General features: G+C 36.4%; 2 protein-coding genes across 3 annotated transcripts in view; both read left to right on the forward strand.

Moving 5' to 3' along the window:
- Positions 1-550: 550 nt before the first annotated feature.
- Positions 551-5,264, forward strand: LOC127622019 (phosducin-like). The gene is made up of 4 exons (XM_052095875.1): positions 551-680; positions 2,477-2,544; positions 3,100-3,248; positions 4,255-5,264. The coding sequence occupies exons 2-4, from the start codon at positions 2,496-2,498 to the stop codon at positions 4,768-4,770; spliced, it is 714 nt and encodes a 237-aa protein (XP_051951835.1). The 5' UTR covers positions 551-680; positions 2,477-2,495; the 3' UTR covers positions 4,771-5,264.
- A 12,168-nt stretch (positions 5,265-17,432) lies between these two features.
- The window catches only part of LOC127621913 (nucleoprotein TPR-like), a 31,244-nt gene continuing 23,335 nt past the window's right edge, over positions 17,433-25,341 (forward strand). For both annotated transcript variants that reach the window (XM_052095713.1, XM_052095714.1), the window contains exons 1-13: positions 17,433-17,584; positions 17,830-17,934; positions 18,915-18,988; positions 19,082-19,178; positions 19,297-19,400; positions 19,577-19,741; positions 22,207-22,299; positions 22,399-22,479; positions 22,653-22,740; positions 22,922-23,062; positions 23,292-23,389; positions 24,507-24,704; positions 24,805-24,912. In XM_052095713.1, coding sequence (XP_051951673.1) covers positions 17,434-17,584; positions 17,830-17,934; positions 18,915-18,988; positions 19,082-19,178; positions 19,297-19,400; positions 19,577-19,741; positions 22,207-22,299; positions 22,399-22,479; positions 22,653-22,740; positions 22,922-23,062; positions 23,292-23,389; positions 24,507-24,704; positions 24,805-24,912 — 1,503 coding nt within the window. In that variant the 5' untranslated portion in view covers position 17,433. The remainder of the gene's footprint in view (positions 17,585-17,829; positions 17,935-18,914; positions 18,989-19,081; positions 19,179-19,296; positions 19,401-19,576; positions 19,742-22,206; positions 22,300-22,398; positions 22,480-22,652; positions 22,741-22,921; positions 23,063-23,291; positions 23,390-24,506; positions 24,705-24,804; positions 24,913-25,341) is intronic.

The raw sequence follows: 25,341 nt of genomic DNA on the forward strand, positions 1-25,341 counted from the left end.
CTGTAAGTGCTTTTATAAAATTCTAAGCTTCCGATTTCTGCTGATAAACCCTCCAAAACATTGTGCCTCACTATAACTCAGTCGCCACTTTCTTTTACATTGCATTTATTTTTTATTGAAAGTGATTGAAATCTGAGACTAACAATCTGCCTAACTCTGAGAGATAGCCACACAGGTTTGGAACAACACGAGGGAGAGTAAATGATGACAGAATTTTCCTTTTTGAAAATATTATTTTAAGATAAAATGTTTAATACAACATTTGTCACATTACATTACATAAACTTATGTTTAAATAAGTAAAAACTAAGGAAAGACTCTGTTTTACATATTCACACATCCATACATTGCATATTATTGTGAGATATCCAGGGTTACACAAAGTAAAAGTCCTAGGAGGTTATTGTTCTCAATATCTTTCTTTACCTCTTTCACTCTTACCATTCCTTTGTCATTGGTTGTGTTCTAACCAGTGTCTAATTACTCATTTAAATCCTCTTAAGATCCCTGTGCTATTTCTGCTAAGGAACACAGAGTTGTCTCTTGATTAAAGAAAGCTTCTTTGGGCCCACCCCATGCACACTCAAAAAGCATCAAGGAAAAACTAATGAAGATAGTGACCACACAACTGCTCTTTCAAGCTAGCTCACTGACGGGACATACTTGTTTGGACGAAACAGGTGAGCAGGCGACTGTTTCCTTTTTATTAGGGACTTTCAAGTTTCAGCAGTAGGTTATTGTGGGTCCAAACTGATTTTACTCATTTACAGTAACTTGTTTTTCAAAAAGCTTTTTAGAGAGTCATGTTGTTTTTATTACATTATTGACAGGCCATGTAATCACAGGCCTGAATATACTTCTGACAAGCTAAGATGTAAAAGAGCCAAGTGGATTGTGTAAACATCATGGTACTTAGCACCTGATTTGCAGGTGAAGTTTACAGGAGAAATTATTTTTCCAATGAATCTGTAGTAAACCTTGGCAATGAAACACGAGGTGGCAGAATTTTTTATTTATTTATTTATTTATTTTTTGTACATTTTTAAGAGATTAGTTTTGATTTATTGATGCATATAGTGGGTATGTTGTCTACAGACAATACATTTTCTTAGAAGTATGCAAACCTTCACGCATTGTGTACTCTGCGTGATTCAACAAGATTTAAAGATTCAGATCAGACTTTGAAGAAATCTGAGTTTTGAGGAAATTCAGGAAGACTGATAAGTAATAAAGATGCTTTATCGATGCATATTATTATATACACTTGTTTTGGAGCATTTGTTATTATTATTTGATAAGATTTAATAGGATAAGCTTGCATAAGAATTCCATAATTTACATTTCCAAGACACAATTTACAATTAGAAGTCTATTGGAAATGTCATGCTTCTATAAGAGTATTTTGTAATCCTGTACTGAAGCAACCTCCAAAGCTGTCACAGGATTCCAATTGTTGCCATCTGAGCTATGGCATTACATCATAGCTCTAATCTCAATTAGTAATCAGTATTTTACTGTAGTAGTGAAAGGTACAGGTGTTGGTGGGTGTGTGAGGTCAGAGGCTGGACAGAATGATGAATCTGAGCTTTAGTATTAAGCTGGTAATCTGCTGCATTGATGTCAATGCATTTGTGCATTGGCTTTGTCTCAACCTCATATGATCTCATATGATAAGATCAGTGCAGTGACAGTATACTGCAGACAATTTACTGAGAATTACTGTAAATTATACTTGAGCATTTGAACAGAGTAGGATTCTGAAGAGCACATGCAAAAAACAAAAGAACAACAAACAAAAAAAAAGAAAAAAAAAACATATTGAATCCTTTGATGTTTCAAGTAGTGTAATTTAAAAATAATATTTAAATACATTTGACATTTTTTCAAATTTACTGTCACATTCATAATCCTGTAACATTTTAATAACTTGAACACATTCAAATATGTTTTACAATGTGAATTATATTGATGCCATTTAGATATCATCTAATAAGGTCTTTTCATCATAAATCATATCGCTTGAGATGGCAGTGAGGCACATTGTATGAATTAAGTACAAGGACAGTTCAGTTCATTTGTCATTCCATGACATCATAATGGCCACGGCCACCTGTGCCAAGGAAACCAACAAATTGGATCAAGGATTATCTAATCTTCTTATTCCTGATAGGCCTAATATCTTCCAAGAAAAAGTGATTGGGTCCACCGACAAAAACACTGTCCATGTGCCATCATTGTATTGCAGAAGTTTTTGTGCCATTTTAGCAAAATCAAACAAAGATTATTTGTATTTTCAAGGCCTGAAAATGACAATTAATGTCTATTTCTTTGGTCAGATAGGCTATAACAAGATAGGTTGCCATCAAGTCTGACCAGTTGGCCCTTAAATAACAAACTTTTTGTTAAGAGACATAGAAGTAGTTTCAATGCAAACATTCAGATAATAACATTTTTGTTGATTTTACTTTTTCCACAGATAATCAACAGATAAAAAAATGTCTGACAGAATCGTTGATGAGGATCTAGTGACTGTAACTCACACAGGTCAGCATGGCTTTCATTCATTGGGAGACAGTAAATTAAATTTGCACTATTTGGATACCTGTTAAAGGATAGGGAAATTGATCTAATGACTCGGAATGAGGATGGTAATGTATTACATAAACTAATGGCTGCCAACATCCTACCATGACTGCTCTTGTAGAGAAACGATAGAAGACACGAGAGGTCTAAATATTGAACTTATTGAATAAAGCTGGAATAACTAGCCATAGTAAAGGTAAAAATATTAATGAATAATTAGTGACTGTTAAAAACAATGGGTTAAATGCAGACTGTCCACAGACATGGAAAACCAAGGGAAAAAGTTTTTAAACTTGCGATTTCCAGGCCTGAAAAAATAATGGAAAGTAATAAAATTTTAATTAAATAAATAAGAATCATGGAAATTTTGGTTGTAACTAATGACTGCAGTGGAGTCTTACGTAGCTTGTCTTTTGATTTATGGCTAGCTGACTGGGAATTTATGCAATCAAATGATGAATTAATCCAGCCATCTATCTGTTAATTCATGCCATTTTCTTCTCCAATTATTTCTAGGACCAAAGGGTGTCATCAATGACTGGCGCAAATTTAAACTGGAGAGTATGGACCAGGAGGCTCTGCCTCCCAACAAGAGAGAGCTACTAAGACAGATGTCCTCCCCGCAAAAACATAAAGACATGTCTGTGGGTGGACTAAATCGCAAGGTTGCTTTCTGCTTTTGCTCCATTTCTTACACTTTAGACTATATTTGCAAAATAATAGTTAGCACTTTATAATTTGGGATAGGATAATTACTTTGGAATAATTCCATGGGTTTCTGAATTAAAGGGATAGTTCACCCAAAAATGAAAATTCTCTCATCATTTTGTCACCCTAATGCCATCCCAGATGTGTTCTTCTGCAGAACACAAACAATGATTTTTAGAAGAATGGTGGTCAGAAATGTAAATGTCCAAAAATCATATAAAGGAAGCATATAAGTAATCCATATGATTCTATTGGTTAAATCCATGTCTCCTGAAGTGATATGATTAGTGTGGGTGAGAAACAGATCAACATTTAAGTCATTTCTACTAGAAATTCTCCCTGCCAAGTAGGTGGCGATATGCAAAAATAATGTGAATTGCCAAAAACAAAAGAATAAGAATGGGAACATGGAGATTTATAGTAAAAAGGACTTAAACATTTATCTGTTTCTCACCCACACCTATCATATCACATCTGAAGATATGGATTTAACATATGGATTAATACCTTTATATGCTTTTTGGACCTTCAAAGTTCTGGCCACAATTCACTTGCATTGTATGGACCTACAGAGCTGAGATATTCTTCTAAAAAAATCATTGTTTGTGTTCAGCGGGATAAATAAAGTCATAGACATCACAGATGGCATCTGAAAGTGAGTAATGAGAATTGTTTTTGTTTTTGGGGTGAACTATCCCTTTTAGATACAACTAGTTTGTAAATCATTCGGAAAGTTGGTCTCACCCCAATCACAATTTAATATTTGCTGTATGCTGCAAATTCAGAAGCTATATCTGAAGCTGCATATATAACAAAAAAGATAAATTTACCAAGATAATTTAATGCTGTCGCAGAGGCAGCATTACTGCATTTACACAGAAATTTAAATTGCCAATCTGGCTTATGGCTTTACACCTGCTCAAGACTCCTTTGAATTACCCCTTCTTCTTTTTCACTTCTCAGATGAGTGCCCAGGAGTATGAGCTAATAAAGGAGGACGATGAAAAAAGTCTGCACCATTACCGTAAGCACTGCATGCAGGAAATGCACGAGCGCCTGAGCTTCGGGCCCAAATTTGAGGGCGTGTATGAGCTTGACAGTGGCGAGGCCTTTCTGGAGGTAATTGAGAAGGAGCACCGGCTCACGGTGGTGGTGGTGCACATCTTCAAAGATGGAGTGCAAGGGTGTGAGGCACTTAACAATTGCTTGAATTGCATGGCCACTGAATATCCAAGTGTTAAATTTTGCCGCATTAATGCAGCCGCCACTGGTGCCGGCGAGCGTTTCTCAGATGAAGTGCTACCTGCGTTGTTGGTGTACAAATCTGGAGAACTGCTGGGGAACTTCCTGGCTGTTACACAGCATTTTAATGAGGAGTTCTTTGCTACCGATGTAGAGGCTTTTCTTAACGAGTATGGACTGCTTCCAGAGAAGGAGTTAACCACTGCAGCTGATGAGGATGAAGCAAATGTGGAGTGATGAAAGATGGCAGAGTAGGAATGGATGAAATGAAGATGCGAGAAAGGATGATGAGAATACGTTTCAATATTCTTCCAGCTAAAAGTTGCTGTTGAGTTGCATAAAGCTCAGCATAAACGTCCCTTTGAGCATGATAGAAAAAACAAAGGCAAAACATTTTAATTCCATGTTTTAAAGGCAACATGGAATGGCATTAAGTTACATCAATTGCACATCAATTCCAGTTTTCACATGTTAATAATTAGACAAAATGACAACTACTACATCAATAATGGTGAATTAGATAAATATCAATTAGTGTCATGTAGAATACTTACAGAATGTACATAATGTACATGTGTGTTTGCATGTAGCGAAAGATGATGTAAATTTGAGGGTTACAGAATGGTCCATGATCATTTAACAATTGTTTTTAGAGAGCTTACATTTGAGAAAAAAAAAAAAAAAAGAATAACTTTACAAACAGTATTTTTGGATGGCAACAAAACTGTGCATCACTCAACAAACTATGACTGCCCATTGTTCTGTGTCCAGTAATTATGTGAGTTTACAGATATACAGTAACCCAAGTAATCTTTGGTACTAATCGGGTTGTGGTTAGTGCGGTTTTCACATATTTCTGATATACGGGTAGAAGTGCGTGCACAAGCACAAGTCTTAAATTGGTTTGGCTGGAGTTTTCTATATGTCAGGCCATTTTAATGTAAACCCTTTTAGGCATTCTTCAATAAATGCTAAATGGAAACTTTTAACATTTCCCATGCGTGTTCTTGATGTCAGTAAGTTCACAAATAAAAAAAGTTGTAGGCCTTAAACACATGCTTCATTTACACACAAATTGCATGTCACTTGGAAGAAACATTTAAATTAAACAATCAATCAGGGGAGCAATAAAGTGAAATCTTGCAGAAAATATGCACCTTCACTTAATGTGGTTTGAGAAGCAAGACTGCACTGGCTGAAAACTAATCTCTGCTGCTGACTTGACTGTGACCTACAGGTTCAAAAGTTCAATATAAAAAGAAGAGACCTACATTGCAGACTTGCAAACTTTAAATAATTGTCCCATAATTTGATACAATTATTAATTTATGTGAATCTTCCATTTGATGAATTTGACAGTTTATATGTGTTACGCAGTGAAAGCCATGATCAGGATTTGTTTGAACTCCTGAAGAACTGGTTATGAAGAACAGAATTCAGAGCCAGCAGAACACACACATGCTACTTTGTTTTTTTTTTTTAAATCTTGTATATTAAAGAAGCCATTCTTGGTTTTTCAAGGATGTCCTATTTGTTGGGTTAGATTACAATGAAAACTGGCTATATTCTAAAATTGTTTGGTCTGCACTAGAATCTATAAACAAACAGTGTTCAATATACAGCATAATTTTATCTGCAAGGTTAATCAATGTTGTAAGTGGCAATACACCATACATTGTAATGCCTTTATGAGCACTGTCTTTGATAGTTGTGATCTTTGCTGATCAGCTTAGCCTATAATCTTCTTATTGGATTTAAATTTAAGCTCTTGTTTTGATTAGTGGTCAAATAAAGGCTATGTGTAGAGCTTTTTTGTGTCCATTAATTATTGAATATTGACACTTTTCCTTTATTGCAAATAATCAAACAATCAGTGTTTTTTAAAGTGAAATAAATGTTTAAAATAAACAACATAATTTGCATGTGTAATACTGAAAATAATATTATTGTATGGTTGAATCCTATAATTTGTCTGATTGTACCTTACCCAAAACTTTTTACATTTGATGATTTCATGAGTTTTTAATTTCACTATAGTCCTGAAAAAATAACTAATTCAACACCGGCAATTGCAACACAATTGCATCAGCTTGAGGGGTCATGAAGCAATTTTTGTCTGTTACATATTTGAAATAGACATGCAAACCAATTTGAAACTAGCATATTTTCTCTTGAGGGCCAAATCATGTAGACACACCTACCGAGGGCCTGCAGGCTTTGGAGATTTTGTGGTAACGTTTTGCGTGTCTCACGACAAGCTTATCGTGCAACGAAATTGTCTGTGCTTCGCGTGAACAAGTTCTGACAGCATCTGCACCTGATATCACATTTAATACCATCCTCTCTGCATGCGTGAAGGAGTAGCCCCGTCTGGACTTAATTCCTCAGACATGTTGTTGCGGGTTCACGGCTCAGGCACACACTTGAAGATCAAAGACTCAGCGGATACTGTAAGATAGTAGTACAGTACCTCAGCTTTGAAAAAGTTACACACAATATATATACTAAATGTATATATAATACAAAAAAGTATTTTCATTTTGACTATAGTCAATGCACTAACAGTTTTAATAACTTATATTATTATTATTATATAATAACAAAGCAAGACCATCAATATAGCAATAAACATGAGTTAATCTTACACAGCAGCACTGTTGGGTCTAATCCAATTAAAAAGCAATTATTTACTGTAATCTAATTGCTTTATATTACATTTTAAATTCTTGTAATCAGATTACAGTTACTTTTAATTAATTTTATTATTTTAAGTAGCCTACATTATAGGGCTATGCTTATTTCATATACACTGGAGGCCAAAAGTTTGGAATAATGTACAGATTTCGCATTTATGGAAAGAAATTGGTACTTTTAATCACCAGAGTGGCATTCAACGGATCACAATGTATAATAAGGACATTAATAATGTGAAAATTTACTATTTCAATTTGGGGAAATTTTTTTCAGAACTTCTTAAACTACTTCAAAGAGTTCTCCTCAAAAAATCCTCCACGTGTAGCAATCACAGCTTTGCAGATCCTTGGTATTTAGCTGTCAGTTTGTCCAGATACTCAGGTGACCCCACACTTCCTGTAGCACTTGCCAAAGATGTGGCTGTCCTGTCGTGCACTTCTCACAGACCTTACAGTCTACCTGATCCCACAAAAGCTCAATGGGTTTAAGATCCATAACACTCTATTCCAATTATCTGTTGTCCAATGTCTGTGATTCTTTTCTTTTTTTTTCCTGTTTCAAAAGTGGCTATTTATTTGCAATTCTTCCCATAAGGCCTGCACCCCTGAGTCTTCTCTACTTTAGTACACCTTTATGTGAAATCTTCAGCTTTTTGGCAATGTCAAGCATTGTATAGCCTTCATTCCTTAAAACAATGTTTCTAGAGAAAGCTGTTTTTGACCTAATATTGCCCTTAAGACATGCCAGTATATTGCATACTGAGGCAACTCAAAAACAAACACAGACAATGTTAAGCTTCATTTAGCGAACCAAATAGCTGTGTTTGATATAATGAATAGTAAAGTGAATTTCTAGTACCAAATTAGCAATTTAGCATGATTACTCAAGGATGAGGTGTTGGAGTGATGGCTGTTGGAAATGGGGCCTGTCTAGATTTGATCAAAAATTACTTTTTTCAAATAGTGACGGTGCTGTTTTTTACATCAGTAATGGCCTGACCAGTCGCGGGCTGAGCATTTTAAGTCTAGGCCTTCAGTGCGATTCATGCCGTTAAGAAAACACAGTTTCACAATAAGACGCTGTATGCCCGTCATACATTACGTGGTAGTCAACTAATAATACCAATTGTCAATTTAAAAACACGTCCACGCATGAAAGCCAGAACAAATGAGGTCTAATACAAAGAAAAAGCTCCAATAATACTTGCAATTTACATTTTGCTTGCAATAAATTTTGTTTTATCAGGGTACACGGTTACTTTTCAAAACTTGATCAGACACTGAATTTTCAAGCAGCCTAATTTTCACGTAGAAAATTTCTGATGTTGCTATAACAATGCAAAAAGCACTTACCAATTTGCTGTGAAAATCAGCCCTCCTTTCCTATTTAATTTATCAATTGCATGATCATGCAGGACATCTTAGGTTTTTAAATCCATAAGGATCTCTTTCTCAACGGCAATACCAGCAGTGATGACAGCTGACTCGTCAGCAAGATCTTGTGCTCTTTGCTTTCAAATTATGTACATAACTTAAAGCGTGACTGTATCACTCAAGGCCAGCTAGAAGGCCTGGACTGGGACATATCCTAAAGACCACAACCACCAACAAAAAATAAATCATTCTGATTGGCTTATGAATCGGACAATCAGACATTTAATGCGCATTCATTTGCACTGTTGAGGGATGTCGGGGTGGAGCACAGACTCACGAGCTGCTTCAGCTAAGCATGGCTTCGCCATGAGCATGGCATTGGGCATGCGATTTATGAACAGTTGTCACTCTATGCTAGTAAGCATTGAGGAATAAATTGTAATTGGATAAACTTTTTGTTTCTAGCTATTAATTTATAGATGAATTAGGAGAGGAAAGAGTTGAAAATACATATGCTAAAAGGTTAATGAGAATGAAAGGATGAAAAAAATAATATTTATTAGGCATATTATGCCAGCAGAGAAGGCTTTGTGGCACTGAGAAATCGCCACTGGTCCTGACTATACTTTGTGATCAGTTACTTACCCAACACTGTACAGCAGTATATAACATCTCATACTCAACAGTTTGCGTGAAGTTTTATTGTATAGATTATATAGAGCTTCCTATTAGACTGCAGTGCTCACAAATCTAAAGCTAAATATTTACTCTATCCTGCTGGAAAGCAAATGAGCTGTTACTAGATGAGTTTACAGTCCAGTGCTGTTTTTATTCTGCTGTATTCAGAAGGAACATCACATGGAAATGATTGCCATTTGTGATGCTCTGTTTCACCTTCACAAGACCTCCTTCATTCAGCAGATAAGACAGACTGATCATTAAACTTGTCCCCAGAAAAATCTGAAATAATTTTAATATGAAAGCTGTGCTTTGTAGTATTTCATGATAAACACAGGGTCACATACAGCCTAACATGTTATATGCTTTTTATGGGGTTTTCATTTGTGAATGTTATAGCAAAACCTGATTTAATTTTTCAAAATGAAAATAATAAACTTCAGATGTTGACAATGGCTTCAAATATCAACCATTTGTTACCATTGAGTCATTCAATGATAAAATAATGAGGTAGTAATTATTAAGTCTATAGTGTAATCTGTGCAGGACAGAATATTTAATACGGCATATTATTTAAAGAGCCAATCTAATAAAAATGTAGGTATGGACACTGCAAACATTAATATAAAATAAATGACACTTCAATGCCCTCATTGCAGCCATTTGTAAAACTCAAATGTTATTTGTATTAAGATTTTATTCCATCCACCCATTCCAAAAGTTCTGTTTAATATATATATTTTTAGTAGAGGCATTTAGTCATTGTAAAGGGATTAATGGAAAGGAGGAGGCGAGAACCGACAATATAAATCATATTTTAATAATAAACTGAACCAAAAAGACAAACACACCAAGGTGTTGGACAGCTGTCTGTAAATTTCTCTCTCTCTCTCTCTGTCGCACTGCAGCTTCCAGTCTGAATTTATCCCTCTCTGAGGCTTGATTAGCCTGATTAGCCCTGCCACAAAAAAGAAATAGAGGGGTGGAATACACTTGAATTCATAGGAGATGAGTCTAACAGTTTTCATAACATCATTGTGGTCTAATTTATCAATTAAAACTTTGTGTAAGTAGCCCCTGAGCTACTGTACATATAAAACCAAATAGTGAACCAAATGGTGAAGTGATGTAGGGGATGGGATAGGAGGATTAGGGGATGGATAGATACTGTAGGTAAAGGGTTGGACAGAGGTGGGGGTATGGTGTTTGAATTGCAGGGGATATGAGGTCACAAGGTTTAAACACTGCTTTGTGTGAAATTACCACATCATTCACACCCCCACAAACACATACTTGAAAACGTCCCACCCTCTTCTTACTCAACATCTCATTTAGCTTTGTCATGTAAAGGAAAAACAGTATTGAAATTTATTTTGCCCATATTTTACTACAGAAACCAGGATAGGGTGATAGAGAAAAGCACATAACATAAAAACACACATAAACATGTACTAGGGGTAAGCTATTGCCTTTCTGTGGATATTGAAAACAGGAAGCTATGCACTGTCAATACCCACCTATGTACAGGGTTGGGGAGTAATGGAATACATGTAACAGGATTATGTGTTTAAAATACAAAATATAAGTAACTGTATTCCACTACAGTTACAATTTAAATCATTGGTAATTAGAATACAGTTACATTCAAAAAGTATTTTGATTACTGAAGAGATTACTTTGCATTTTATTGTAATTTGTTTCATTTAATATTTAGTCCTTTCAGATGTAAAACATTTATACATATAAATGATCCGATCCAAAGTGCATTTGAACAGCGGTGAAACACTTTCTTATGATGTGTTACATTCATACGACCAGACAGAGAAGTAATTTTGAAATAAGTTTGGAGCAGAAGAAATATAAATAAACCTTGTGTAAACTGTCAGCTTTAAGCTAAGCTAAATGCTATTTCTAGCCATTTTACATGCACGTTACAGGCACGATCATATTTTTTTAAATCGGCAGTTCTCCGATACGCAGTAGCTTGGTCCTTTGCCACTCCTCCACCCTCTATCAAGTAAATTCATGTTGGATCATAATTTCTTTTTTTCTAGTAAGACCTTTGATATTAGGGCAAAATTCGTATTCTTGATAATAATTTTTGTCTTGTTTTCCTGTAAAAATATCTAAAAATAATAAAAAATTTGATAGATTTTTTTTAGAAACTACACTGCATATATTTAGGTTTTTCAGAGAATGTATTTTTAACATGTGTATTTTGTCTTACTGTACTGGCAGAGTTTTTATAGTAAAAGCAAGTGAAAAAATCTACCAGTTCTGAAGAGGTAATACAAAGTATTTAGAATATGTTACTGGCCTTGAGTAATCTAACGAATACGTTACAAATTACATGCAATCTGTAGTGCAATACATTACAAAAGTAACTCTCCCAATACTGCCTACGTATGAGTCTGAAACACTTGTTAGAATTAGAGATGGAACGATGTGAAAATGTTTGGCCGATACCGTTATCGATTTTAACAAAAAACCTATAGGTGATAACGATACAGATATTTTACCACTTACCTTATTTTGTCATCAGATTACTGTTTTACTAAGAAATGCTTCAAAAATGCACAAAGAGGTACAAAAGCTTTTTTACTCTTCTAACAATAAATAATTTCCACTGAACTCTGGATCTGTTGAACACTTAACAGGCCAAAATTTTAAAGAGAACCACAATGAAAGATAAATAAAATATCAACAGTCGATACATCAGTGCATACCTAGTTAGAATCATAAACTATTACTAAAAAACGATGTGTTAATATGACTATTAACACATTGGCCTCCATCCTAATAAGAGCCCGACCGATATGGGACTTTTCTATGTGGATTGTGCACCGATTTTGCACCGATATGACTATGCAAAGATACTCAGAAGGCTGCTTTCTTAAAAACATTTTTAATCAAAGAATATTTTACATTAATATTATACATTGTCAACAAATTCTAGAAATGAACACTGAGAAAATGAAGAATAAAAATACAATAAATAGCTAAATAAATATCAGTACTGTATGTTTAGTCTCAGTCAAATGTTGACTATTTTAATACTGCCAGTCAATTAGGAGCAGGTTGTAAAACAAGAAGCATTTATACCTTCTGAGTCAAGAGATAAACAGCGGCAGCGGTGTTCCACCGTATTCTGCTATACATGTTCAGGGGAAACTTTCAATGGTGGAAAACCAGACTTTTAAATATTATATTTTGTAAATGCAATGACTGGAATTGTTCAGTTGAATCCTGAACAAAACAGTTTGGTGAATAAATGTTACACATTGGCTTCCACTAAAGAAAAGAAATGAAAGTTGCTACGAGGTTAGCTAGCTAGCTATAAGCTCATTGTCATGGAGAGTTAAAGATGGACTTTATTTACTTTCCAGCATTGCATCTCATCATGAAAGACACAATCCACCACTGCACTGTTGTCTGCTGAGCTGCAAAAAGATGCTCTGACAAACTATAGCTGGCTAACATAGCAAAAAGATGTGATAAATATAAGTGAAATGGTTGTCAGGGACAGGGTTAACGTTATATTAGTTATATTGAAAAGGGAAAATTATGGGTTAATTGTTTATTAACTTTTCAGTATGTATTTTACAAACTAGTTAGAAACTTACCGTGAAGACACCACTTAACTCCACACTGTCTGCAGAACCGCCATCAGCTCAGCAAACAATGGAGTCGGAGTGCGCTCTGTTGGAAAAACTACATTATGACACCAATTCTAAAGCATTGTTTTCTGCATTTTAAGTTCTGAAAAAGTTTTCATATCTGCGCATATCTGTAAACATATATGCCGATACCGATGTATCAGTGAAAGTCTAATATTGGTCGACCAATAAATTCCCATGGATCTTTGTTTTCCAATAGTGTTAACATTTGGAAGAGGTGAAAAAAGTGTTGTTGTCTGACTTAGGTTAATGCTGCATAGCAAAGAGAGTCGAGGTAACACTGTATTTCCAGCCAAGGCAGTCTTACTGTAAATAATATCCACTGCCTGAGGGGCCACTCACTGCATTAGCAATCATTATATTCTTTTCTGCTTCCAGTTGAAAATTCCGTATTGATTAATCACCTGTGGTCACAATGTGTTATAACTGGTCTAGACTGAAAGAGAACAGAAAACTGCAAAAGACAAAAAATTAAGAAATGGAAAGAGAGAGGGCAGAGACTATTGTGGGGCGGCTGTGGCTCAGGTGGTAGAGCGGGTTGGCCACTAATCGCAGGGTTGGCGGTTCGATTCCTTGCCCACATGACTCCACATGCTGAAGTGTCCTTGGGCAAGACACTGAACCCCAAGTTGCTCCCAATGGCAGGCTAGCGCCTTGCAAGTTAATTGTGCCTTTAAGCAGCTTGCAAAATTCCAGAAAATTATGTCATGCCTTTAGACAATTAGCTTCTGATAGGAGGTGTGCTGAATTGGAGGTGTACCTGTGGATATATTTTAAGGCCTACCTTCAAAGGCAGTGCCTCTTTGCCTGGCATCAAGGGTAAATAAAAGAAATTAGCCAAAACCTCATAAAGAAATTGTAGACCACCTTTGTCCATTTTCCAAATGCCTGAAGGGACAACGTTCATCTGTACAAATATAGTATGTAATAGTTTAAAGTACAAACACCATGGGACCACGCAGCTTTCATACCGCTCAGGAAGGAGACGCATTCTGTCTCCTAGAGATGAATGCAGTTTGGTGTGAAAAGTGCGAATCAATCCCAGAACTACAGCAAAGAACCTTGTGAAGATGCTGGAGGAAACAGGTAGACAAGAATCTATATCCACAGTAAAACAAGTTCTATATTGACATAACATCAAAGGCTGCTCAGCCAAGAAGAAGAAGCCACTGCTCCAAAACCACCATGAAAATGCCAGACTACAGTTTGCAAGTGAACATGGGGACAAAGATCTTATACTTTTTCGAGAAATGTCCTCTGGTCTGATTATTATTATTTATTTTTTTAACTTTTTGGCCATAATAAACATTGTTATGTCTAGAGGAAAAAGGGTGAGGCTTGCAAGCCGAAGAACATCATCCCAACCATGAAGCATGTGGGAGTCAGCATCACGTTGTGGGGTGTGGGACTGGTGCACTTCACAAAATAGATGGCATCATGAGGAAGGAAAATGGATATATTGAAGCAACATCGCAAGACATTGGCCAGGAAGTTAAAGCTCAGTCGCAAATGGGTCTTCCAAGTTGTCAATGACCCCAAGCATACCTCCAAAGTTGTGGCAAAATGGCTTAAGGACAACAAAGTAAAGGTATTGAAGTGGCCATCACAAAGCCCTGACCTCAATCTGAAATAAAATGTGTGAGCAGAACTGAAAAAGCGTGTGCAAGCAAGCAGGCCTTACAAACCTGACTCAGTTACACCAGTTCTGTCTGGAGGAATAGACCAAAATTCCAGCAATTTATTGTGAGAAGCTTGTGGAAGGCTACCTAAAACGTTTGACCCAAGTTAAACAATGTAAAGGCAATGATACCAAATACTAACAAAGTATGTAAAATTCTGACCCACTGGGAATGTGATGAAAGAAATAAAAGCTGAAATAAATAATTATCTCTGTTATTATTCTGACATTTCACATTCTTCAATAAAGTAGTGAACCTAAAAGACCTTTATTCAGTTTTTTAATGCCTGATAGAAAAGTATCTACCTTAGTAGAGCAATACAAAAATGTTGGCAGTTGCAGAACAGTCCCATTAGTCACAGATACACTTCAGAAAATTGAGTACACAACTATTTCTGGGCTTAAAAGTTACAAAAACCAAATCAATTCAGAACATTGTATCTCAAAAGGAATACAATGTGGCTCCCCATGCACTTCTTAAAACCCGATGTGGCCCCTTTACCAAAATAGTTGCCCACCGCTGGTCTAAACCATCAACTAAGGCAAAAGTTGCCTACGAGACGTTTCAACAATCCAGCTATCAAGGTTGGTTAAACTTACCAAAATCACGGGTTATCTTATCTCACTCTCTTCAACTAATTTCGTAACTGACCTCAATTGTGTATAATAGCTCTTTTATAGACGACAAAAGGCTGTCTATTTTTACAGGGGGAAAAAAGGGTTTGTGATGCTACATCACCCTCTTGTGTTCCATAGACGTCTACGTTCACTTCCATCAAAGACTAAAGGAAGTCCCGCCCTACAGGAAAAAGAGACAATCACATTTTAGATACAAACATCGCCTGTCAGTCAACTCGTGAATACGCATGTGTATTAGCTGGACCAGCCTGAAAAATAGCGTTTTTCAATCGTTAATCTGAACAGATTAATCACACACACATGTAGTCTCCGTGTCTTTAAAAATTCTTGAGACTACTTGTCTCACCGGGTAAATTAAATGAAAACTTTTAACTTTATTGGTGAGACAGTATTTAGTAACTTTCAGACCGCTTTCCATTCAATCTGATTATACAATGAATTCCAATATGGTTTGCATTTAGGTAATAATGTATTTCTGCATATTGGTTTTATAAAGAAGTTGTTAAAATGTTTTATCTAAAATCTCCACACCATTCATACTTAATCGAGTATTATATACGGAGATACACTCAGTAATAAGATAAGAGTTGAATAAGGCCACCAGGAATGAGATCAAAAACTATTGCAAACTCTTTAAGTTACCGGAATCTAATAGCAATTAAGGAATTCATAATAATTAAAAAGTTGTCCATTAGGCCTACTCTTAAATAAACTTTCTCGCCAGTAGGCCTACAATACAGTTATCGTACCCGTTTCTAAAAATAAATAATTTTTTTTTTAAACACAATATGCTTGTTACAAGATTTGTTTGGAGAGATATTATGTTATTAAATGACTATCCATAATAAAAAACTGTCTATGAAAACAAGATTTGTTTACATTAAAATCCAAACCTTCCAACTTTTCATGTCAGGTCAGGGATGATGTTCCATATTTTGTCTTTAAAGCAAAAATAATCCTTTATCCATTTATTCTTAAATACGCAATTATTATTCAAAGTATTTGAAGTATTCAAATCAAGTTCAGACCACCTTCTTCAATTGGATTGCAAAATCGTCTTTTTCAAATAGTGCGGTCTGTTCTTACTTCTTTTATGCCTGATTGTGGAACGTTTAATGCAAGATCTGTATACACTAAGCGCGATAACCCTTCAGTTAAAATCCCATCCAATTACTAATTTGCATTGCTAAACTTTTCTACTATTTCTACTATGTGGTAAAGTTGGTTGCATAGACATTCCCCAAAAGAAAACATTCAGCATTCTTTTCTATAACCAATATCACCCATCGACCCGAGTCATGCAATTTAGTTTGAATTATTGTCCCCTTAAATGTACCTTTTAAGACTGCAACACCGGCTGATCGAATATTCCCATAGCCTATGACATCCACAAATCATCCCCCCATTGATTCTTCCAAAAATATAATCTGACAAAGAAGCATGTGTTTCTTGAATATATTAGAGGTCACGTTTACATTTCCTGCTAAATAAAAAAAACCGCTTTCCTTTTCAGCAAATCACGAATTCCCCAGACATTTTCTGACAATGTGCTGTATTAACAATACATTATCAAAGGAAAAACAAAACAAGGTTCCCATCACCTAAATAACGTCACTTCAACCCAAATGTATTAACATTAATAATACTTAACTCAAGGTCTTTAAAAACTCTGATACGAACATTTTGAATAAATAACAGATCAATCGAACATTTCTGTCCTAGTGTATTCCCAAATAATGACTTGTTAAAGACACATAGAGTCCACTAAAATTGTGACCATATGCATTTCTTATTCAAGATACTATACATGCACGCAATGGTATTCAGTCGTTAGGCATATCTATTTTCCATCAACTTAGGCTCGTACGCCGACGAGAGACTTTGCTTAAATGCATGAACGTCGCTTCAGCGCTATGACGCGAGATGTACCTGTTACTCTTCTCCGCGCAGTTAGGTTGGACCAATCACAGTCATTTGTGATAACTCCAATGAATATTTTGTAATCTTTTTACAGATATTGCATAATCTTATGGCATTTTGATTTTAAGAAACTAATTATTTGACTGTTGATTTATCGTACTGTTAAATAAGATACAAAATGAGCACGCGAAGCATATGCCGCCCTCTTAACAGGAAGAGGAGGAGCTGTTGGGACGAAAAAATGGCGGCCGTGTTGCAGCAAATATTGGAGCGGTCTGAGATATCTAAACTCCAAAAAACTGCCTTAACTAAATTGGAAAAGTATATTTCCGAACAGCAATGTGAAATTGATTGTCTGAAGGCACATCAGGAGCATTATCGAGTAGACAGTGGTAAGGTTATGTTGTTTAATAACCACGACAGTAGCTCTCAAACGAGGCCTGAGTTTAATAATATAAAACATATATTTCTAGTTAAATGTAACCGTACACTTGCTACATTTGTTAACTCGCTTGGTTGTTGGAGTTACATCTTAAAGTAAATGTTACTATAAATGTTTTCTATTTCCATTGATAAGCATAAGCTTAAATGGTGGTTTATAAGTCCTGATTAGACTATATTTTTGTGTTTGGTTTAGAACAACAGTATTTTGACATTGAGAAAAAGTTCGCAGAGAGCCAAGCTCAGTTTTTGTCCCAGACTAAAGAGCACCGGATACTAAAAGAAGAGCACTGCAATCTGGGTAAGCACATGGAAATCAAATATGTATATCACACACTGGGGGCCAAAAGTTTGGAATAATGTAAAGATTTTGCACTTATGGAAGAAATTGGTACTTTTATTCAACAAAGTGGTATTCAACTGATCACAATGTATAGTCAGAACATTAGTAACGTGGAAAATTACCATTGCAATTTGACCTTTTTTTTGGAACTTCTTAAAATACTTAAAAAGTGTTCTCATAAAATCTCCACATGCAGCAATGACAGCTTTGCAGATCCATGACATTGTAGCTGTCAGTTTGTCTAGATACTCCGGTGACATTTCACCCCTGAGGACCCAGCTGAGGACATGTGAGGCATCTATTTCTCAAACTAGAGACTCTGATGTACTTATCCTCTTGTTTAGTTGTACATCTGAGCCTTCCGCTTCTCTTTCTGTCCTTATTAGAGCCAGTTGTCTTTTGTTTTTGAAGACTGTAGTGTACACCTTTGTATGAAATCTTCATTCCTCAAAAGTTTCTAGAGAAAGCTGTTTCTTTTTTTGTTGCCATTTTTGACCTGATATTGACCTTAAGATATGCCGGTCTATTGCATACTGCGGCAACTCATAATAAATCTGTTAAGCTTCATTTAATGAACCAAATAGCTTTAAGCTGTGTTTGATATAATGTCAAGTGATTTTCTAGTAACAAATGATTAATGTTTGCATGATTACTCAATGATAATGTTTTGGAGTGATTACTACTGGAAATGGGGCCTGTATAGATTTTATAAAAATGACTTTTTCAAATAGTGATTGTGCTGGTTTTTTTTTACATCAGTAATGTCCTGACTATACTTTGTGATCAGTCGAATGCCACTTTGGTAAATTAAAGTACCAATTTCCTTCCAAAACAGCAAAATTTGTGCATTATTAGAAACTTTTGGCCCCCCCAGTGTATATAAAATAAAGAATACTAGAATGTATTGGAATTCATTTGTATTTGTTCTCCTTTCACAGACAATGAGCTTAAACATCTACGGGAGAAAAACCAGGAGCAAGAGTCCTCATACTCTAAACTGGAATCACAACAGGTGTCAAAGGATCATCTTTTCTTTGTGCATTCACATTTTGAATCAATATTGAATTGTGTGATGTTAAAGTGTTAATGTACCCTATTTATGCAGAATGAACTTTCTAAAGCCAAAGATGAGCTTGAGGTGGAGAAGAGAGAGCTTGTGCAGACCTTGGAAAGAAGATCCCAGGAGATGAGAAACCAGAGCGGTATATGGTTTAAATAAGTTCTATCATAAGCATTAAAATCTAAAGAATCTGCATTACACAGAAGCTGCAGGTTTTCTTTGGCCTTGTTTGCTCACATAGAATTTACTAAATTTTTCAGAGGATTTGAAGCATCTAAATGATAGATTGGCAGAGGTCAGTGCAGAGAAGATGCAGCTTCAGCTCAAATTGGATAAGTCAGAAGCCTCTGAGGTTTCGGTCAAGGTAAGATATCAACATATATTTATTTACCATTCTAGGTAGATGCCTTAATTGGAAGTCCTCAATTTCCTTTCAACTCTTCTTGCCAGAATTTGAGCGTTGCAAATTTTTAACTGACATTTTTATACCAGACTTTTAATACTGGGTTTTGATGTGCTGACACTGAGTTTATTATTCAGTATAAAGAGAAGCGAATGGAACAGGAGAAAGATCTACTCCAAAGTCAAGTGACCTGGCTGAACACTGAACTTAAGGCCAAGAGTGAAGAGCTGCTGTCTCTCTCCCGGCAGAGGGGCAATGAGATCCTGGAGCTGCAGTGCTCTCTTAACAACAAGGAGGATGAGGTACTACATGAGCCTCTCGTGTTAACTAATTATTACTAAGACTTGCGATCTATACCTTTTTCAGGCTTCAATAATCAGAAAATGTTTCCTGTGAATATCAATGTATATATTTACAGTATCTCACAAAAGTGAGTACACCCCTCACATTTTTTGTAAAAATTTGATTATACCTTTTCATGTGACAACACTGAAGAAATTACACTTTGCTACAATGTAAAGTAGTGAGTGTACGGCTTGTATAACAGTGTAAATTTGCTGTCCCCTCAAAATAACTCAACACACAGCCATTAATGTCTAAACCGCTGGCAACAAAGGTGAGTACACCCCTAAGTGAAAATGTCCAAATTGGGCCCAATTAGCCATTTTCCCTCCCCAGTGTCATGTGACACGTTAGTTTTACAAGGTCTCAGGTGTGAATGGGGAGCAGGTATTAAATTTGGTGTCATCGCTATTGAAAAAAATAATTGTTGCTCTACATAAAATGGCCTAGGCTATAAGAAGATTGCCAAGACACTGAGCTGCAGCACGGTGGCCAAGACCATACAGCGGTTTAACAGGACAGGTTCCACTCAGAACAGGCCTCGCCATGGTCGACCAAAGAAGTTGAGTGCACATGCTCAGCGTCATATCCAGAGGTTGTCTTTGGGAAATAGACGTATGAGTGCTGCCAGCATTGCTGCAGAGGTTGAAGGGGTGGGGGGGTCAGCCTGTCAGTGCTCGGACCATACGCCACTTACTGCATCAAATTGTGTTTGTTTTTGAGTTGCCGCAGTATGCAATAGACCGGCATGTCTTAAGGTCAAGTCGTCCCAGAAGGAAGCCTCTTCTAAAGATGATGCACAAGAAAGCCCGCAAACAGTTTGCTGAAGACAAGCAGACTAAGGACATAGATTACTGTAACCATGTCCTGTGGTCTGAGGAGACCAAGATAAACTTATTTGGTTCAGATGGTGTCAATCGTGTGTGGCAGAAACCAGGTGAGGAGTACAAAGACATGTGTGTCTTGCCTACAGTCAAGCATGGTGGTGGGAGTGTCATGGTCTGGGGCTGCAAGATTGCTGCTAACACTGGCGAGCTACAGTTCATTGAGGGAACCATGAATGCCAACGTGTACTGTGACATACTGAAGCAGAGCATGATCCCCTCCCTTTGGAGACTGGGCCGCAGGGCAGTATTCCAGCATGATAACGACCCCAATCACACCTCCAAGACGACCACTGCCATGCTAAAGTTGCTGAGGGTGAAGGTGATGGACTGGCCAAGCATGTCTCCAGACCTAAACGCTATTGAGCATCTGTGGGGCATCCTCAAACGGAAGGTGGAGAAGCACAAGGTCTCTAACATCCACCAGTTCTGTGATGTCGTCATAGAGGAGTGGAAGAGGACTCCAGTGGCAACCTGTGAAGCTCTGGTGAACTCCATGCCCAAGAGGGTTAAAGCAGTGCTGGAAAATAATGGTGGCCACACAAAATATTAACACTTTGGGCCCAATTTGGACATTTTCACTTGGGGGTGTACTTACTTTTGTTGGCAGCAGTTTAGACATTAATGGCTGTGTGTTGAGTTAATTTGAAGGGACAGCAAATTTACACTGTTATACAAGCTGTACACTCACTACTTTACATTGTAGCAAAGTGTAATTTCTTAAGTGTTGTCACATGAAAAGATATAATCAAATATTTACAAAAATGTGAGGGTGTACTCACTTTTGTGAGAAACTGTATATATTGCATTTATTCAAATAAAAATATGGCTTCTCATTACACAATAGTCTTGTCTCTTCAGACATTTTTCTCAACACAGCTTTGGTAAAGTGTGAGTGGCAGGGTAAATTGAAGGGGATTGCACACCGGACGCGTTTAATGGATGATATGGCGTGTTCTAAAATTCAAAACAATTATTTTCTAAGATGGTAATCTAAATTAGACTCCAATCATTATCAAGGCACAAATATTATTTACTTTAGACAACACTGGATGATATATTGAGTATATGTATCTTTTATATAGTCTTCACAATGTATTTTCAGTAACAAGTATATATTTTTGTAATTTGACATTTGGAATGAAACCTATTCAAACCTACACACTGAGAAATTGCATAATTTCTAATACTTCAGTTACACCAGTTTCAAACGCTATCGATGCTTCCTCCGTTATGATACAGTATCTGTGCCTTGTCTGCTTCTCATTAAATGCTATATCACCCTCTTTTGGTCTCCCAATGCTATTACACCAAACTACATTAAACTATGCCAACTGAGTGAATTGGAAAGCACCAAATAAGTTTTCTAATTTAAATTTTGGCTAATGTTAATATATCGAAAAAATAATGTGCTGATCTATAATCGATATATCGATGTTTTGTGACATGCATACTAATTGTTATCAATTTATTGACTGAGCCGCTAAGGAACGTATATTTAAATTGTTAGTCCACATGTTAATCTCTGCATGCCTGTTTAGATTACTCGACTCCAAGATCAGGTGACCAGTCTGAAGGCCTCCAATGAGAGCCTTCAGAGGCAAGCAGAGGAGATGTGTACCAAGCTGAGAGAGGTGAGCCACTGCTAGTGTCCTGTGCTTTGATGCAGATATCAACAGCAGAGGGATGATGTTTCAGAATTCTTCATAATCTGCTGGACATTCTAATTTTAGGCAAAGGAACAGCAAGCCAGTTTGGAGGAGAAGTTCAGCAGTGAACTCAATGCAAACATCAAGATCTCAAATTTGTATAAAGTAAGTTTAATTTGTCTAAACTCTTGTCTTGGGAGATTGAAGATGCATGAGGGAAGGAATGCAATTTTCTTTAGGATAGAACATTTCATATTGTAGTTGTAAAAGATATTTATTTCTTTAAAATGGTATTGCTAAGAAGTTATCCTTCTGACTTTTGTGCTGATAAATGACAGGGAGCAGCAGCTGATGCCGATGCCAAGAGCGAGGAGCTCAATAGAGCTGTGGAGGAACTTAATAAACTGCTTAAAGATGCTGGAGAAGGTAAGAGACTTGTGCAGTAATGGTACTCATGTTGGTCAACATGTCAGTGTCTAATCAGTAATGAAGAATGGAAGATGCAGGGAATGTAAAGAATGTTTCTATGGTGGATGTTTGATGATAGTGTGTTTTTTTTTTTTTTTTTTTTTTGTGTTAATGGTAATATCCTGTTTACTGTGGACAGCACATAAAGATTTGGAAATGAAGATGGCAGAGCTGGAGAGTTGTAAGGATAAGGAAATAGCTGAACTGAAAGAGAAAATCAACAGCCAGGAGAAAGAGCTGGACAATGCAAATGAGCTGCTGTCTGACACCAAACACAGAGGTTAGGATCGTCAGTTTATCACCTGATATTCTGACTGAAATCGCTGCTGCAGTTTACTTTTTGCATGTGGTTTGGTTAACGTGTGGCTGGAAATAGTCTTTGTGAAAATATATTGGTTTTAGGATGTTTATGACTTTCAATTTTTTTCTGATTGTGCACTGTTAGTTCTCTATGCAGTGGCTTATGACTTATTAGTGAATGTCAATGGAGTTGACTCTGGTTGTTGCAGGTGCTGCTTCAGTTTTCACAGAGGAGCAGGTGACCACCATGTCCCCCACCGCAGCTGTAGTCGCCAAATTCATAAAACCAGGCATGAAACTCACAGAGGTACTAAGCCACTCTGATTGTGTATTTTTAATGTAAAGTGATTTTTAATTTAAAAATATAGATGTTATTAAAGGTGGTGTTTGTATGTTTCGATGTCAAAATACTTTACATATCCCAGCATAATGTGCTTAGTACATTCCCATGAAACGTTACCTCTGTGGTCAAAACATTGCTCTGTTTATTTGAGCATTCCGGCCAGCCTGATATAGCAGTAGAAATTGAAAATGCAGGGAAATCCGTTTGTAAATAGTCTTTTTTTTAATTTATTTTTTTATCTGCTATTTGCTCAGAAATTACACACTTCACCTTTTAGAGTATACATTTTTGGATAGGAGTTCGGAAATATGATGGTCAATGAACAATTCAACATATTATGCATGTTGAAAATGTATCAGAAATGGTAACTAAAAACACATGTCAAAAGCTACGTTTTTAAGAATTGTTCTCCCAGAAATGAAAATCCTCATGTTATCCCAGATATGTGTGACTTTCTTTCTTCTGCACACCACAAATTAAGATTTTTAGAAGAATATCTCAGCCCTGTAGGTCCATACAATGCAAGTGAATGTTGTCCAAAACAAAAAAACGTCTGCATAAAAGTCATCCATGGGTTTAATCTATGTCTTCAGAAGCGATCCAACCAGTTTCGGGTATGAACAGACCTAAAACTAACTACATTTTCACTGTAAATCTTGACATCTGCAGTCTCTTTGGCAATCATGATTTCAAGCTTTAAGCACTAGGAAGTGTAATTGAGATTGAAATCATGACCGTGCCTTGAGACTGCAATGGCAAGATGTACATTGAGAAAGGGATTACATTTTGGTCTGTTCTCTCCCAAAATTTTGTCATATGGATTACTTTTATGCTGCCTTATGTGCTTTTTAGAGTTTCAGTGTTTGGACCCCATTAACTTGCATTGTATGGACCTACAGGGCTGAGATATTCTTCTAAAAATCTTAATTTGTGGTGTGCAGAATAAAGTTACTCACATCTGAAATAACACACGGGTGAGAAAATGATGAGAATTTTCATTTTTGGGTGGACTGTTCCTTAAAGCTCTGAAGAGTAAAATACAAGAGGCTTAAATGGTCTCTGTCTCTCTCTGTTTGTGTAGATCTATTCAGCATATGTTGAGGGGCAAGAACAGCTGAAGCGGGAGAAGCTAGAGAACAAACGACTGCACAAGTACTTGGATGACATTGTGCAGGAGATGGAAGCCAAGGCACCCATCCTGAAGAGGCAGAGAGAGGAGAGTGAGCGCATGCAGAAGTCTGTTTTCAGTCTTTCTGCTAAACTAGAGCAAGCTGTCTTGGTGAGGAGCCCGACAGAATTAAAAAAAGCTTTACTGCATGTCACACAGCCAAAATGGTCTAAGTTGCTGATTTGAAAATGACTATTCTTGAATCTTTCAGGAGGTCCACCGCTTGCAGAAAGAAGCAGATGAAGCCAACAAACGTTCCTCTGTGCTGGAGAGAGACAACCAGAGGTTTGAAGTGCAGTTGGCTGATATGGCTCAACAGGTGAGGCTTAATGGTAAACTCTTCTGCACATTTTAAGACCTTGTCACACGAAACAAAGTGAAAATTATTAGGTTTTTCCTTAAATGGAATTGAATGTTTTCGGCATTAACTACCAAAAAATGAATCCCAATTTATAAAAAAAAATAAAATATATATATATATATATATATTAATGCAAATGCTATGAAAATACTTTTGTAACACAAATATGTTGATGTGGCAAATCGATGTTCGAAAGGTGGAACAAACAATGCCTACTTATGGAAGAAAACAAATCTTTGTCATTGGTCGAATGTGTGTTCAAGGTGTGAATAGGTTGATAGCAATGCATTGTTCCAATTCTAAATCTTGTTTGCACTTGTAATTATTTTTAGTGTAAAAGTAAATCTGTGGCAACATTTGGCCAAAACTAATAGTGTGTCTAAGTCA

The sequence above is a fragment of the Xyrauchen texanus genome, chromosome 28, assembly GCF_025860055.1.
Source record: "Xyrauchen texanus isolate HMW12.3.18 chromosome 28, RBS_HiC_50CHRs, whole genome shotgun sequence".
NCBI lineage: Eukaryota > Metazoa > Chordata > Actinopteri > Cypriniformes > Catostomidae > Xyrauchen > Xyrauchen texanus.